At 35.3% G+C, this 17,699-nt stretch overlaps 1 protein-coding gene across 2 annotated transcripts; it reads right to left on the reverse strand.

Moving 5' to 3' along the window:
• Positions 1-2,596: 2,596 nt before the first annotated feature.
• Positions 2,597-6,020, reverse strand: LOC103705750 (protein TIFY 5A). Of its 2 annotated transcripts, none has more exons than XM_088716414.2 (3): positions 5,729-6,020; positions 5,507-5,615; positions 2,597-4,670 (listed from the first exon to the last, which is right to left on the reverse strand). In XM_088716414.2, the coding sequence occupies exons 1-3, from the start codon at positions 5,806-5,808 to the stop codon at positions 4,617-4,619; spliced, it is 243 nt and encodes an 80-aa protein (XP_088572540.1). In that variant the 5' UTR covers positions 5,809-6,020; the 3' UTR covers positions 2,597-4,616. The 2 variants fall into 2 exon arrangements, with proteins under 2 accessions (XP_088572540.1, XP_008787820.4); XM_008789598.6 differs by having other exon boundaries at positions 2,597-4,665; positions 5,729-6,011.
• Positions 6,021-17,699: the final 11,679 nt, after the last annotated feature.

Raw genomic sequence — 17,699 nt, forward strand, 5'->3', positions numbered from 1 at the left:
CTCAATGGAGTTTAGTTTGAGAGAATGATGGGAATGATCTATCAATTCATTTCAAGGGGAGTGAAGTGAATGCAAGCATAGGAAAAGCTTAGAGAAATATATATTTGCTTATAGAACATAAGCCACTAGCTCTCTTAGCAGAATATAAAGAAGGCAGCTCAAGCAAGTATCTTCTAACATTATTGATAAATAGAGTTCCTGCACATTCTTTGCCTCTTTAATACTCCTGCATGTTATGTGGTCCCTAAGAATTGCAAACTTTCAGGATTCATTTACAATGATAGAGCACGGCTTCACGCATTAATTGGGGCCGGCTTCAAAGCCTTTCCCATTATATTTTATATAGTAGAAGTAGATAAAAATAGATAATTGGAGTAAAACAAATTTTTGTTGTTGAAGATCCAATTGTTTCTGTGTCCCCAGATCAACCACCAGATAGCCATCATAATTAGATCCCATCCTTCCATGAAATGTTTCATGACCTAAGATTTTTCCTCTCTTTCTTTTTTTTTCAAGAAATAACTTAAAAGGAAATGAATAGCTTCTATTTGTCTAATGGTAGATCCAATGGATCATAAATCAAATCCTTCAGCATGGTTTAATCTACATTTGAATTGAGTCAACTTGAAAACTTGATAGAAATTTTTAAAAACATGAAGAACCAACCGTACAAATAATTGCAAATAATAATAGTTAAAATATAAAAAGTTTATTTTTAAAAAAAGGAAAGATGGGAAAATCCATCCTCTATTTTATTTAGACCTTGAAAAGGATCAATACAAATGATTTCTCTCGTTGACGACATATAAGCATATCCTTCACATTCAAAAAAGACACTTGAGATTGAAAAAGACACATTCCCTATTTGTGTGACTTGATGTTACCCAGCTATGCAGCCCAAGAGAGGGATGAATTAGACTTTTCAAAAACTTTAATTTAAAACACAACGGAATAAAACTTGACGAGTGTGTGTGATTTGCAATTAATAATGAAAAGTAGGTAAACACGCAAGGGTTCAAAGCACACAAATCAAACATTACAAACACAATAAATTTGTGGCGGTTTGGTAACAACCTTGCATCAAATCTACTCCCCAAGACACCATTTTTAGAAATTTTTACTATAATCCCTCCAAGATTACAGTCCAAATGTTTTGATCGGGATCACAATCAACCGAATTGATTTTCACTGGAAATCAACCAAAACCAGCACCGAGCCTATTTTCAGGCTCAATATTTAAGGATTGGATGGACCTTTCCCTAAGTTTCAGTCTCTGAAACTTGTCGCAACAGAGTACAAAAAATAGTATGTAACACAATAAAATATAACTCCTTAAAGACAAATATAAAGAATAAATAGAGCTTTGAATCAGTTAGTTGGCCTTGAATAATTTTAAATGCTCTTTACCCACTCCCTCAATAGTGGAGGATGTGATTTTTCAGCTCTCAATGAATGTACTTAAATCTTCTCCTTTTTGAATCCCTTTTCTTCTTTCTCTTGAATTTTTAATTTACTTTTCCTATCCTTAATCACTTCTCTCTTCTTTTTTTCTTTTGGCATTTTCACGCATTTATACCACTAAGGAGTAATTAGAAGATACTTCTAGCCATTATTCAAGCCGAAAGAGCCGTTGTGAGATAAGGTCGTTCTGATTTACAGAAAAACTAGCTATTACTGTTGTTAGGCACGGTCAAGTCGACTCGTCTTTTTTAAGGCCCGACTCATGATCTTCAAGGGTTGACTCGTGATCTTCGAGGTCGACTCAACTATTGACACGAGTCGACTCGTTATCTTCATGGGTCGACTCTCCAATAAGTTATTTTTAACTACTCTCTATCTTCTATCTATGACCATTCAAGAGTTGACTCGTTTGCTTTTAGGGTCAACTTTTGTGTAGCAGGAGTCGGCTCTTGATCCTCATGGGTCGATTCACAAAGTTGCCGAATTTTGCTACTCTCTGTCAACTGTATGTGGCCATTTATGCGTCGACTCATTTGCTTCTGGAGTCGACTTTTGTGTAGCAGGAGTCGGCTTGTGATTTTTATATGCTAAGTTTTTTTGGCTCTGTCTTTCTTTTGAGACTATTCTAAGATTGACTCCTTTGCTTCTGGGGTTGACTCGTGAAGACACATCAATCTATATTAGTGTACCAGGTTCGACTCATTATATTCTATAGGTCGACTCTTGAGATAGCCTAAGTTAAAGTTTGTTATCATTTCATATGAGCATTCAAGGATCACTTCAAAGTGTTTTTTGAGTCGAATCTTTTTTTTTTGAATAGCTAATTAAATTCTATTTCTCTTTATTTGAGAGTTATAGAAAAATGTCTTCTTGACTTCTGGCAAGTATTTTAGTACGCTCCAAAGATCTGATTAGTGTACATTTTACTCAATTATTTTGTATCATCAAAATCAAACTTTTTGGGTCAACACTTGAACTAAACTTATATTTAATGTTAAAACTAGTCTCATGCACTACAAGTTAGGGGTTTTGGTTTAACTCCAAATCTAGTAGATGAGTTAAACCAAATCCCCTATCCTAATTGGCTAATATTTTTGACTTAAATGACTAAGTTCTTTTATAGATAAGTTAACTCCAAAACCTTCAGCAACCCAAAAGATTAATAAAATCAAAAGGTCTACCTAATAAGATTGGAATCTGTTCTAGTGTCCGTTAATATTCTATTCTATCTGAAAACCTAAGTATTTAAATAGATGGGCTCAAGAGTATATAAGCACTACAAAAGTTCTTAACTATCCGATATGGAACTATACTTTCTCAAAACCAATGAATGTGATATCTTTAATAGGTGATTCCTTACTCACGCTAGTTGAATTTTATAACAACAAAAGAGGTTTTTTTCCTTTAAAAAGAAAAGAAAAGAAAAAGTAGATGGAAAATAGATTTACTTGCCCATAAAATCAAGGATCATAACATCGTTATATCTAAGAAGACAATTTTTTTTCTTTACAGGATTCGGGCCAGTCTATTTTAAGACTATTCTTGATTACTCATGAATATAGGTGTAGCCAGTATATAATCCTATAATTTTGTTGATTTTACTGATTCAATCGTAAATCTAAATATTTTCAGCCCAATCACCCAAATAGGATCTAACTTGGAGGATTTAAAGACTAAAATAAAATCGTAGAGCACGTGGCTTTCAACTTATATGTGATTGACCGGTTCCAACTTATATGTCGACTTTGATGCGTTTGTCGCCTCCTGGACATTGTTTGCGAATAGTTTTGATCTACATGAAAAGCTAGACCTAATGCGACCCTACAACGTACGATGTGACAGGACTTGTTGATGCATGGTGTTTTGTGGAGTAGATTCAATGGAAACAAGAGAGAGAGTGTATGTGCGTGCAGTACAATACATCCTCTGGTGCATGTATCTCACATGAGTACAGTACATCCTTCGGTGCATATAACTCACAAGAAATTTTTTAACCAGCAAAAAAATTCTTTTAGAAATAATGGAGGAAGTGAGACACCTCCAATTTATTGAACTTAGTAAGTATTTACAGAAGGAAAAATAGATGAGTAATAGGAGAAGAAAGGAGAGTAGAAGAGAGGTTAAGAGATTATTTACAACAAGGGGGGCAAGGGACTTCGGGGCCTCCTATGGCTATCTAATGTTTTCTCTGTGCATAGACTGCCGCAAAGATTAAAGGTATAAGTTTTTTTTTTGGAGAATTAAGTTGAGAGAAGAATTCTTCTAAGAAAATATCTTGAATTCTCGTGCCAAATTTGCCAGCTTTGAATCATTAAGAGATATGTTTAACATTTTAAGCTCCGAAAAAGATGGCATCACTACTTTGAGCAACCCTTTTTTTAATATCTTACAATACATAAAGAAATTCTTTAACTACATGAATAACATGTCTCCAAGTAATATATGGATGTCATTTTGGATTTAAATACAATCCATTTATTTGACAACTTTTAAGTCGGAATAAGAAACATCTTAAGGAGTGTAAATCCACTTTGCTATCTCTTCGTTCACCAGAACTGGAATATACATACTCATGTACAGTTGTTGGTAAAGGTTTCTCTCCAAAGTTAATCAGGCAACATAGTTTTTGATGGTATGCTTCCATCTCTGTTGTTCTATTTTTCATTTTAGCTCTACACAATTGTATTTTTCTTTGGAAAAAATAAAAACTTTATATCAGTCGTGCGAAAGTCTTTAAGAAAACCAGGATCGTGATAATTCCACCATAATTCATTATTGAAACCAACCAAAGGATTTTAACATGCACAAAATGTTACACTAAAGAAAGTATACGGTTCTCATAATATTTAGATACATGAAACCAAAATCAAACACTCCTGACAACCCCTAAGGGGAGAAATAAGGAACGAAAGACCAAGCTAGCTATGATGCCGAAGAGAATAATATCTCGTGTCGATAATTGTAAGGAGAGGCAGCATTTATTCTCATCTTCCTCTTCTGAAGGAACCGCTGCAACGATCGTTTCATCGATAGCCCTTGGTCAAGAGTCTGCGGCAAGGCCTGAGGAGAGAATACCGGAGGTTGAGGTGGAGATGACTTGTTGTGATTCTTTTGTTGATGTTGGTGTTGTTGGTGGTGGTGTAATTGGTTCTTCTTCATTCTGTCATCCATCTCTCGCTTGGCCATAGATATGATGGCCCTTGCCTGTCCTAATTAAGCATAACAAGATCATTAACATGTTATAGTATTGGTTTTGGTGTTGCGTCAATCCGCCCATGATAGGTTGACATGATCCATTTTATTTGAAGAAAAACAATCCTTCAATGATACTTATTGGATATCTCATAACTACCAAAGATAGTTATTTTCTGCATCTATATATATATATGGGCAGTTGCAAAATATAAAAATAACAAGAGAAAAGGGAAAACAATGTATAAAGAAAAAATCAAAAGAAGAGTGATCTTTCTTCATATTTTTTCTGGCAAAAGGGGTTATTGAGTTGTGATCAAAAAGCATTTTTCAATCCTGTAATTATACTTATGGCTACTGATACAATTCGATATATAACAAGTAAGTATGTTTTCGATCCATTTTAATTATGATAAATTTTTCTACATATAAATTGTCTGGAAAAAAGAAGAAGAGAGGAAATAAAGAGATACACAATTGGATGGGTTTCGACACCACTCTTTATACGCTGCTAAATTGGATTCAGAAGCTAGAGTTGTTGTTGTCAAAAAAGCCTAGATTTTGGTTTGAAATCAGAGAACCAAAAGAGAAGGAAGAGAGTGGCTGCAAGGCATCCACGCTATAGAAAACGTCGACCGAACCAAGTCCATTCACACAACCACCATCTCCTCCCATGCATCCAACAGTCCGACTGTGTTGTTCTCTCTCTCCCTCAAAGGAAAAATTTTCTTTTATATAATCTAAACTCTAGAATAAGGAGAATAATGTAGAATTTCAGAGAGAAGTGCTGATGTTGATTTGAGGGATCATGGTAAGCAAGAAAACCGTAAAGATATTGAGAAAGAAGGCTAACCTGAAACTCTGTGACGTCGCAGACGCAAATCCTACCATTGTAGAAGATAGTAATCTGCTGTTGCCGCTGCTCCTGGTTCGGTTCTGAGTTTGCCGACGATCCACCGATCCTGAAAATTTTCAAAAACTTCCATTAGAAAACAATAGAATATATACAGAAAGCAAAAATTGCAAGTGCAATGGATGAACAGATATTGTTTTCTTGGCATCTTGATTGCAATACCTGCTGGATTCAGCAGAAGAACAATCCTGGCTGCCGCCAAGGCTGAGATGCAGCTCCGGTTCGCAACCATCTCCGATCATCTTCTTCTTCTCGACTGAAACCTCCTCTTCTTCTTGGAGAAGAAGGCTTCGCGTTTAGTGGGTGGAGATGGAGGGATAGAAAAGAGAGGATTTTATATAGACAGAAAGATGAGAGAGAGAGAGAGAGACTTGATACGGCGGTGTAAATCGCATGTGGAACACAGGCTTTGCATGGGAAATTCTTGGAGTCGGCACAAGACGCAAGTAGATCTTTTCCTGGCTTCAGTTGGGATCCCATTTGGTTCCCCTCGCCACGTTTTCTTTATCCTTGTTCTTTTTCTTTAGGCTGGATTCTCCTGTGGAAAATGATAGATTTCCGGATATCGTGGTCGCCTACTAGTCCACAGATTTTTCTTTCTTTTTTTCTTTTGAAGGGGTTTGAATGAAGGCTTCGAGCACACATTTTTTAATAGGATCGGTCCAATGAATGTGCCTAAAACACTAGCAAAAAAATGTGCCTAAAACAATTATTATGGTCTGTCACCATCAAATGTACCTGATTTCTTGTGGACCAAGTTGTAAGCTACGTGGTTTTGATCTCCATCACAAGTTTGGATTTAACCAATTTGTGATGATGTCCGTCCATAATCTTGTTGAAATCAGCCCTTAACAAAACAAAAAATTGATTTAACCAAGTTATGATTACACTCATAATCTTTTGAAACAGATCCTTGCGAAAGAAACCTAAACCTAATAACTTGTATTAGGAAAAGTTATTAGGTAAGCACTTTTATTAAGTAAGTCATTAGGTCAGAGTTTGACTACTAAAACCAGATTCAGTTAGGAAAAATTCTGATATAAGAACTTTTATATAAGAGCTATTACTTGTGTTTATAACAGAAAATGGTGATTAATAACGGAAAAATTCTGCAAAATTCATTGTTAATAAAATATATACACTACTTGATCATCTGATTCCAAAATATAGAAAACAATATTTTATTTAGATGCAGTGTCAAATAATGGTTGCTAATATCATTATGACCACCAATAATGGGCCCCTTTGAAATGTTATAATTACAGATACAAAGTTATAATGATCTTATTGTGAACCATGGATTTAATAAAGCTAGACCCACTCCAAACCCATATGGAGATTCATCATCATGAAGATTTTTTTTCCCAATAACTCTAGATTAAAATGCCAGAGCAAGCGGAGTTGATCTCTAGGCCCAATTGTTAACTCAATGATCAACCATTTAATAATTTATGTTTAAGATAACCTTTAAAAATTAAAGGACATGGTAATTCAACAACATTTTATTTTTCTAATAAATCATTATATTTTTAAAATATAAACCCAAGTCAATCTGATTAGAGTCAGGCTAAAGTAAATAGATGGGAATTGGTTGGCTGCAAACGAATGCATAGAAAAAACGGCTAGTTTGAACCTGGGATCTGCTTTGGGAGCCGTGCGCTACTACTGTGGTGCATTTCAAATCACGTGCTTGGGAGCCTGCTAAAAGCCAACAAGTCTGTGGTGTCTTGCGGTAGACTTCGTGATATGACCTCAAAGCACGTTGCACCGTGGATGACTCGCTTTCTCCTCCTCAAGAACGGATAAAATTAAACACATGTTTTCTGTTTTTTTTTTTTCTCCTTGAACCATTGAAATGGTGACATCTATGACTATTGGGAAGATTTCAATTAAGGTATGTCACATCAAAGGGACAGAATAGAAGGGTTTGTTCCGGACCTTTTACGGATTGCTCAAAATACCACTGAGATGGTAGCACGGTGGAAATAGGGCTTTGATTTTACTGAAATGGCCGGCATCGATTAAATGTGAAGACCGGATGCTCCCCGCCTGGTTTGCCTGGTAGAGTCACTATCTGGTCTGCCGGATGTTTAGATAGTGCTGGTGTGACGTACTCATACGTGGGGGCTTTCCACGAATGGGAAGGGTATGAGTAAAATTTGTCTATCCATATTGAACATTCTCCAACGAAGAGGGAGCCCAGTGAGAGTTGCTACGCGGGTGAGGTTCTCCTCACCCCCCTCTTCTCTTTTCCTAAAAAAAAAAAAATAAAAAGCTCAAAACCCAAATCAATGGCAATAAATATAAAAATTATACTTTTATATTCTAAACTCAAAAATATATTAACAATTTAGGACTTTGCTAAAAAAGATAAAAAAATATTATTTTAAATTTTTAATTCTATATAATTATTCAGAATTTACTTGTTGTATAGTTAGCGTAAGACTAAATATATATTCTTTTTGAATCCTCATACAAAATTAGTGCAAATATAAATAGAGAGAGAAAAAATAAAATGTTTGAAACTGAATGGGTTATATGTCATGATGTAATAAACTATATTGGTTATTGGGTTGAAATCCAGACTCTTAATTACCTAGGCACGTTTTTTTTCTTTTTTTTTGCCATATAAGTGTAAAGACCGCCCATCCTATAATCACTAAGTCTCCATATTTATAATATATCATTCAGAATTCGAACCAAAATATTTGACCATTATGTACCGGATATAATCATTGAAATTAGTCCAAATTCACTGTCTACATATGAATTTATTAAATAAAATTTATGAAAAGCTATTATAGAACACTGCTCGACCATCTCAATAGTTACGTTTAAAAAATAGGCACGATACTTTTTGTTTGGATCATTAATATCTAATGAGTGTGTCTATATATATATATATATAAATAATTGATGTCGATTTAGAATAGCTACATAACCCTATGATTAAATGATAACATTCCAACATCTATAAAAAAAAAAAAAATTAGGATTGCATTATTATCAACACCAACCTATTTATAATATCCGATCTTTTTTTTTCATTAATGAGGTATAAAGAAGTGAACAACTATACATATAAAACAAGCCAAAGTGGCCAGTGCAACGAACAATCAACCAAATCATGCACCGATGTCAGGGACTTCTTAGGAGTGCGATCCCAACAACAAAAAAAAGTGCGCCTATCTGTTTTCTTCTAGCGGTTAGCCACATGGTAGTTGTATGCCAACAATATGTTGTTTCCGACATAGAGTGATGACCACACCACCGCCATTGTAATGGTCCTCTATACCAAGTCTTCGTCGGTGTCGATGATGTGGCATAAGCATCTTCCGGTGAAACATTGCAGCAAAAATAACGGCGTTATTGTACCTTCCTCATTTGGCATGTGATACGTATTATATCGACAACACGAAAACCCTATTTCCATGGCTGTACGTTGACAAGCTACAGGGGGTCTTCTATGGACTGGCACATGGCTCATGAGATTTAAATCATATACAACACATGTAGCCAGCATCTCTAGAGTCAACGCCAGCCATAAAGTATTGGAATTTTTGGTCATTGAACATAAATAATTATTATCATTACTATTAAGCTAATGGCAAATTTGATTGGTCAAATGAAACTATTTTGTTAACAATGATTATTGGTCCAAATTTCCTACTGTTAGTGATGGCACAAGCTGCTTGGATAAATGATCTGCTCTCCACTCATTTTTAATTAATTGACTTTATTGTTAAGTAGGTAAAGATTAAGTTCATCACTAGTAAAATAATAGCAATTATTTTGTCTCATTGATCAAAAATAATATGCTACATGTCCTTTTGGAAAACATCTATTTGGAGATTGAGTAAGCAAATAAAAAACAATGCATCAAATTGACCGATACATAACACAAGGCTTCAATATATGGCAACTATCAGTAATTGTTAGGTTTCAGGTCAGTTGTATATAATTAAATTATCTCTCTACCGTACGGGAGATGAGTTGGTTCTCGGCTCACTGTGAAGCAAAAACTCTTGCTTGAGCATGCCAACCACACAATAAAGGCTTTTTAAGAGTCTGAAATGCCCTCCTCGCAATTTGTGATGCACTATTTCATGTGCGTTTAATGAGTAACAAGGGGAAAAAAAAATCTTGGGAGAGTGCAAATGCTTTCTGGCTATATACGTCTACAGAAGAGCAAATAGTACAGCTGGCTGGATGGTCTTCTATACAGTTCATCACTTCGATGTTTTTTTGGAAAAACCATATATTTGTCCTTTTTTTTCTTTGTGCCACCTTTTTTTTTCTAATTTCATTAGCAGCACCCACATCCAATGTGTGTGAGAGGGCGTTGTTATATTAAAAAAAAATAAATCTCAAAAGTATTGTGTGCAGTAGGTGGGTTTGGATTGAAAACCTCATTATTGCTTTTCAGTGAAACTAAATTTCATCATACGAAAGATAACATATTAGAGTAAATGCTTATATGAGTTGATTGGTGCTATTTTCATGGTTTGGTCCTAGATCAGCCGGTGAGCATATAATAATTCAAGACCTCATCCAAAATGGCTAGTCAAAGATATTATTTGGGTTCGTTGATCCTATATAAGTACCCAAGATCTACTCAGTCAAAAAGCGATGTGTAAACACACGCCTGCACGGAGATTCTCACATACTCTTCCTATTTAAATCTTGACGTCCTCGTCATACTAAAGGTTGAAATTCATTCAAATCTAATCACAAACACCACGATCGACCCGTGGTCAGTCCTAATGAATCTGTGCTGCAGTGTCCCCCAGCGTGTTATGGGCCGAGTCTGCACTGATATCATTTGTAACAATTTAGAATCTCACCCAAAATGGCAAGCCAGAAGGTATTATTTAGGTTCCTTAATCCTGTATAAGTATTTAAAATCTATCTAGTAAATAATTGATGTGAGACTAAATATATGTTTGTACGATTCTTGCAGGCCATCTCTGTTCGCGAGGTAAAGATTAAAGGGATTTAAAACCTGTGGCGCCATACCATATTTCTCAAATACTATTTAGTTTGACAGTACAGACGTGACAAACGTACAATGAGGGTGTCGGATCTCTAATGAACTTTTACCGTCAGACCTACCCTCGCGCGACTCGAAATACAGAATGGGTGTGGAAGATGGTGTTTGTCCACAAGTTACGCTATTTATGTGGAAGGTTGCATGGGACCAACTCTTTTGCCATGCCACCATGCACTTGTGTGATCTTCATTTTCACCCTATTGTAATTTCTGTCTTTCCAGGAATCCATCTCTCATGTTATTCTGGGCTATAGGCCGGCAATGCAAGTTTGGAGGAAGGCTCTCCTTCCGAATTCATCTTCAATTGCTTATCTCTCTCTTGATGCTTTTCTCCAGACTATTAAAGATCTCTTCTAGAAGTGGATGGATGTCTAAGGGTATCCTTATTTATTATATAGCTTAATGTGGTTTAAAGTCCGAGAGTGATTATTATGGAAGCCTACATTCAAACTCAGCAATTCATCCAAGTGACTGCCCTCGAAGAATCTTTTTTTTTTTTTTTTGGTCAAAAATAGGAGGGGAGGGGGAGGGACCAGCCCACCCGCGTAGCAGCCCCATTACTGGGCCCCCCTTCCACCAGGGAATGTTCGATACAGGTCGCAGGTTTCGCGTGCCTTCTCCGACCCGTGGGCTCACCCCACTGGGTTCACCGCCTCACGTGTGGGTACGTCACCCCAGCGCCACCTTGATACAAGTGGAAGGAAAGCATAACCGCCAACAAGCCAGCCGGGCGTGGGGCATCCGGTCCCCTAATTTAATCGACGCCCGCGCGTTTCGAATCCGGGCAACTTGGGCGGAATTATCGCCCCCTTACCACCAGGCTACTACCTTGGTGGCGGAATTATCGCCCCCTTATCACCCTCGAAGAATCTTTGATAGCAAGAGAAATCTATAACTCTTTTGTTGTAGGTTCTGCACTTTCTCAAATGATTCTATTCTTTTGAAGGACATCATCTTCTTGCTTCCTCAAGATTAACTTCGAAGGCATTATTCAAAATAGAGGTGATTATGGTGGTTCAAGTATTATTAGTAGGAGCTCTATGTGTTTATTTATAGCTGCTGGTGGAGTCAGAGACTTCATTTGATACTGCAATTTTGATGGCAGAACTACGAGATGTATGGAAAAGCTTGATATATGCAACAAAAATTTTGGTAGTCTTGCTCATTATTTGGAGAGGGATTCTTTGATAATTATTAGATGGCTACGACAAGCTTCATAATTTCTAGAGGTTGACTCCCACCAATTTGTACAGGATTGTCAGCAAATGATTGTCATCCTGCATTCTTGTAAGGCGACACATGTTTATAGGAATGCAAACAATATGCAGTGAATTAGTTTGGGTTTATGTGACCAATCATATACAGTGACTATTTTATGGACTTCTACTTTTGTGGTGCCTACTCAGCTTTTGAATATTTTGCATGTTAATTTTTATGGATGTATTTAGTATTGTATAATATCCAATTCACCAAAAAATATTATTTTTATAATTTAAAAATAATGACCATTATAATAATTATGAAGGGAATCCGATAGCGCATGCATGTTAATGATAAACATTGTGAAAATGATTTCTGTCGGGTTGCCATTCTTTAACATTTCAATATTTTTCTAATCAGTATAATATTTTTCTCAAAATTTAAATTTTTGTTCCAAAAAATTTGTTATCACCTAGGGAGAGAAGAACCATTTTTACATGATCATCCCTATCTTTTTGTCTGAAATTATAGGAAAGTTCCTGCATTTTAGGCTATTGTACTATAATCCTCATATTTCTTACGATAGTCCTCTAGCATAATATGCATGAATACTAGCATCATATGCACTAACACTTGATCTATGTACATACTATGCAAGTATTATTGTCACAAACATTTCTTTTACTATTGCGTTATTAATTGAAGGATTTACTTGGCATTATGAATTAACTAGTAAACTGTGTATATGAGATGTAAAAGAGTGTTACAAAGACAAGCTGAATAGACCCAAACCTTTAGGCTGTTAGAACTGGTACATATTAAGGGATTTTCACTACACTCAGATCCAGCGGACATAAAGCAAGTGTAGGGTATAATGTGATAGAAATAGTAACATGGTTATTTCTAAAATGTATGAGGATTATGCTGCAATATTTTAAAACATAGCAATATTTCTACAATTTTAGAAAGAGATAAGATGATTATATAAAATCTAAAAGAAAATTATTGAGTAAATAGTGACTTGAACATAATGCTATAATCATTCTTTCATTGTTGCCTATAATTTTCATTATAATGATAAATAAAATAGTTATAATGATCAATGACAAATCCAATTGGGTCGAACATAATAACACAATTATTGAGACCTTATCTTTCCTATGTTAGCTTCTGTCGGTAAAGCTATAAATACCTTGGTAAAAGCCCAAAAACCTAATATGAAATTTTTTCGGGCAACCCTAGCTTGACTTGACTCTTGAAAATAGATAGCCAAGGGGTCGACTCCTGCATTCCATGTAGACTTGGACTCGCGGTGGCCACAATGAGGTGCATGAGACCATGCATGCATCAAGTTAAATATCACCTCTATCTTAGACCTAGAAGGTTGGGTTCAATATGTGGACTATTGCCGGTTTTGCAATTAACATTTTTTTGTATCGGATTTCGGAGAGAAAAGGCAAATTTCGATGGAGGAAGGATTGCAGATTTTTCTCATGGATTATTTTCTTCCCTAGAGGCCTCCCAACTTATTTTTTATTGCCCACCGTTCTATACCTTTTCTTCCATCATGTGCATTGCATGTTTAAGATTTTGGTCAAAATTATAGTGACCCTTACTTGTTCTCTTATATAATTAGAAGAGTCATGCTGCATTCAAAACGTGAGGTGGGAAAAAAGATCTTATACATTGGCTTCTAGAATCCATGAATGCAAACTTTACAGCAGCTATTAGGCTAACCTAATGGTCATGGATCGCGAGTATAGTAAGATGCAGATAGAAGCGATCATGAGTTTAAGACTGTAATTTGCATAGCTAATCTTGGATTCCATCAGTCAAATGTTAGTGTTGCATAGGAGAAGCAACGGTGGATGATAAGATGATTAATTTGATAGATTTTTCATTGTTATCAAACATTAAACATGAATGTACATGACACAAACACTAGGCAAGATCGCACCACAATATGCGTTCTATAGTTTTGGCTGATCAGTTCACTTCTAATTTGAAGTTTGTACCATTTCTTTCTTTCCACAGGCTCCATATAATTGATGCAACAAGGCAATCCCCTCGGTCGCAGCAGCTTTTCTCTCTATAAACCCTATAGATCTTGAATGTTGCACTAGGATTGCCATGCACCTTTTAAACATGCTATGTTTATAACCTAGTGATCAAATTTGCAAAAGGGCGAAAGAGAGACTTGTAGTAGGAGTATTTTAAGCCAATCTAGGGATTTCTTTGGTTTATAGGAAGATAGAGAGAAAAATATAGTCAACAGTAAAATAAAAAAAAATACTTTATATTTGGTTGAAATTTTTGAAAGAGAAACAGAAAAGTAGCTTTTCCATTGGAATAAAATTTCAATATTTTGTTAAAAAGAATCCATAATTTTCACTGGCTAGTCATTGGAATTATTTTTTTTTCAAAAGTGCTCTTAAGCTTTTATATAGATGGAGTAAAATATTTTCATTTATTAAGAGCATAATAAGAATTTTATATAATTATTTCAAAAAAGTAGATAGTCAACCAAATATAAGTCACTGTGTCATTTTTTTCATGATCAACCAAATATACAAAAATCAATTTTTTAAGCATCATGTATTCAAGCATCAATTTTCTAGAAAGAATGTTTGAGTGAGAAAATTTTTTCTCACAAATCAAAAAAAAAAGTCCTTTTAAGAGTGGAAGGTTTGTGGCAACCTCAAATAACCCCATCATTTTGCCTGGGGGCGGGTTTATTTAAGGTAGTTAGTTTTTATACTGAAAAATTTCCCTAAACTCTAGGAAAGCTAGAGCTAACAAAACAAATATGGTACAATTTTAGTTTACTTGTGGCCCAAGACAATGTGACATGTTGTTGTCGCATAGCATCCAATGCACTAGCCTCCAAAAGTAACATAACATACTCTTGATGATTGTTTCGCACTGATCTACGGGATGACACATGATATCAAATGTATGCTAGGGTTGGTAGAGATGAAGAAGAAGTTGAATTACTTACATTATTGGTACTATCCCTATTATTATGGTGCAAAATTTTTGGACAAATAATGGATGGCTTTTGTGAGGACCCGTGCGGGCATGTGTTTAGTTCTATATCAATTATTTGCTGCATAGATCTTGAGTACTCATACATGATCAAGAAACCTAAATAATATGTTCTGACTTGCCATTTTAGGTGAGATCTTGGGCTATGATAAATAGTATCAGAGTGGACCCAACCTATAACCTATGTGGACTAGGAGATAGTGCATCACGAATCCATTGGGGCTGATCACAAGTCGATCGTGGTATTTATAATTAGATTTGAATGGATTTGATCCCTTAGCCTGACAGAGCTTAAACAAAAAAAGTATGTGAGGATCCGTGCGGGCATGTGTTTAGTTCCACATCAATTATTTGCTGGGTAGATCTTGGGTACTTATATAGGATCAAGGAATCCAAATAATACTTTTTGGTTAGTCATTTTAGGTGAGATCCTGATTTGTTACAACTTCTCTGCACTTTTATTTTAGACCTGTGCTCTTCTCTTCATGTTAAAAAAAGATAAAAATTAAAGCATTGTCCGATCTTCATTGCTTCTTGTATCACACAAATGGTAGACACTTAAATCTTGCTTAAAAAACAATGCACTTGTATGGTTCAGTTCCTATTTTTTTTAGTACTCCCAATCTTTTACCAAGAAAGAAAAGAAAAACATATATCAATAAAAATAAAAGTTAAAAAGTTGCATAAATAATAATACATTGATCAAGTCTATAGAAATTTAGAAGGGTATCATTCAAACTTGCTTTAGGACTCAGATGCGTAGAAATTGATTTTGGAACTGAACCTATCTGATGTCATCTGGCTTAGAATTAATGCCTATTCCCCGGTGGATGCAACAGCTTGCATGGTCCCACTGTCACATGTTATTCTCCTTGGATGCTTCAAGGTCAAGTTGGGAAAAACTGTGAAGCGTTGTCCACGTTGTTCGTCTAAAGCTGATGGAGCTCATGAGGTTGCCTCCAATGCAAACTTCCACCGCTGCCTTTGTGCATGCCTCTTTTTTTTTTTTTTCTTTTTTTTTTTGAATAGAATCAGATCTTTATTCTATTATAAAATATTTAAAAATTTTAAAAAAATATATAGAAATAAATATTCATAAAATGGTACTTTTTTCGTGCTGCCAATTGGATAGTGTCGTCTGCGGCTCATCATTCGAATAATTTTATATTGCATTGATATTTCCGTAAAGTAAAAATTTTTTATAAAAAAAAAAAATAAAAGAGTAGCAATTAATGATGGTAATTTTTTTGCCGAACTTGAGAATCCGCATTAGATGAGGATGCTGATGTGGGTGCCTAACTTTTAGGTACCTCTTTCGGTCATACATGGATGTGATGCTGAAAAGGATTTGAGATGACAGCAAGCGAGTGAGGCCCTACCCATTTGTGCCACTTGTTCAATGAGGTACTCTGTACTCACATCAAGGCCTATCAATAGGCAACCTCCATGGGTCTCATTTTCAATGACAATAATCTTGAGGCCAAACTGGAGATTAGGGGCCGAAAGGCCATAGGCTTATTACCTTGATAGTTCATACCACCTTATTCGCAAATTATATCCTAAGCTACATGTATCATAATATGATGGTGCATCATGCCAATCGCAGATGCTTGTTGCTATAAGCTAATTGAGACGATAAGTGCTTCATGAATGGAGTCCACAAGAGCGAGTACTTGTGATTGCTATGGTGCACCACAAAAGAATGAAGAGGGGTTTGTATCTTTTGTATGAAAAAATATTCATCTTTCTTTGCACAAATCGATTGTTGGATTGCACAATGACCTCTTCAATGAAGAAGTTCGGGATGCCTTTAAATCTGTATAGAATGTGATCCAACGGTTGATATCGTGAAAAAAGATCAATCATTTTTTTGTACCAAAGATACAATCCGAACTACTCCAAAAACAGAATGAATATAAACAAATCAGGCTTTTTATTCGCAAAGACAGAGGTCCTTAAACGTCGTGGATTTTGTTAAGCCAACGTTTTGTAACGTTTTGGTTTAGAAATGTAGCAGGCACAAGGCAATCAAGGTACAATTATTCCTAATTTTTCCTGACATTACATCCTCATTTATGCCTGCCTTTTTTTCTTTTTAATAGGTACAAACAGCCTCAAAGTAGATTTATTTCAGAAATTGTAGTTAAAAGAAAACGTAGATGTAATTCATGAAATAACTATTTTAATAAGTTCAACTAGATTTACTTTATTTTCTGCTAAAACCAACTAAAACTTGGAAAAGCCCTGCACTACTGTAGAATATATACATATAAAAAAAAAGAAAAAGCTAGCATGGCGCCGTCACAATCCCTCTTGAAAAAGGGCTCCAAACCCCTTGTAAAAATAAATAAATAAATAAATAAATATATATATATATATATATATATATATATATATATATATATATATGCTCCAAGCGAGCGTACGTACATATATATGCATGTATCTATATGAATGCATGTATATATACATATACATATATAAATATAATATGTATGTATGTATGCACGTATGTATATGTACATATGTATGTATCTGTGTTTGTATACATACATACATACAGAGAGAGAGAGAGCAGTGCTGTTTTTTTGGAGGAACAGAAGTGCTCTTTTGAAAATGCAATAACTGATGAGCATTAAAGATTCAACATTCACACAGAGGTTGGCAATCTGGCATCATCCCGTTTACCCTACCTTTTGAAGAAGATTGCTTTCTCGTTCTGGCACCTGGACAGAGTTGGAAATTGAACTCATACAAGATACTCAGAATATCCAAGAAGAGTCCAGGAATGCAGCAAGTTATGAGCATTAAAAATTCAAAACCCAAATGCCCAGATGCT

The sequence above is a fragment of the Phoenix dactylifera genome, chromosome 1, assembly GCF_051530095.1.
Source record: "Phoenix dactylifera cultivar Ajwa chromosome 1, Ajwa_hap1_PhDact_Kaust_v1.1, whole genome shotgun sequence".
NCBI classification, from domain to species: Eukaryota; Viridiplantae; Streptophyta; class Magnoliopsida; order Arecales; family Arecaceae; genus Phoenix; species Phoenix dactylifera.

Excerpts from the sequence above, each read along its gene's own strand:
- LOC103705750 (XM_008789598.6), bottom strand. The coding sequence starts at position 5,808 with ATGATCGGAGATGGTTGCGAACCGGAGCTGCATCTCAGCCTTGGCGGC. Across the intron at positions 5,616-5,728 it reads TCTTCTGCTGAATCCAGCAG|GATCGGTGGATCGTCGGCAA; the intron begins GTATTGCAATCA and ends GAAAATTTTCAG. Across the intron at positions 4,666-5,506 it reads GCGACGTCACAGAGTTTCAG|GCAAGGGCCATCATATCTAT; the intron begins GTTAGCCTTCTT and ends TAATTAGGACAG.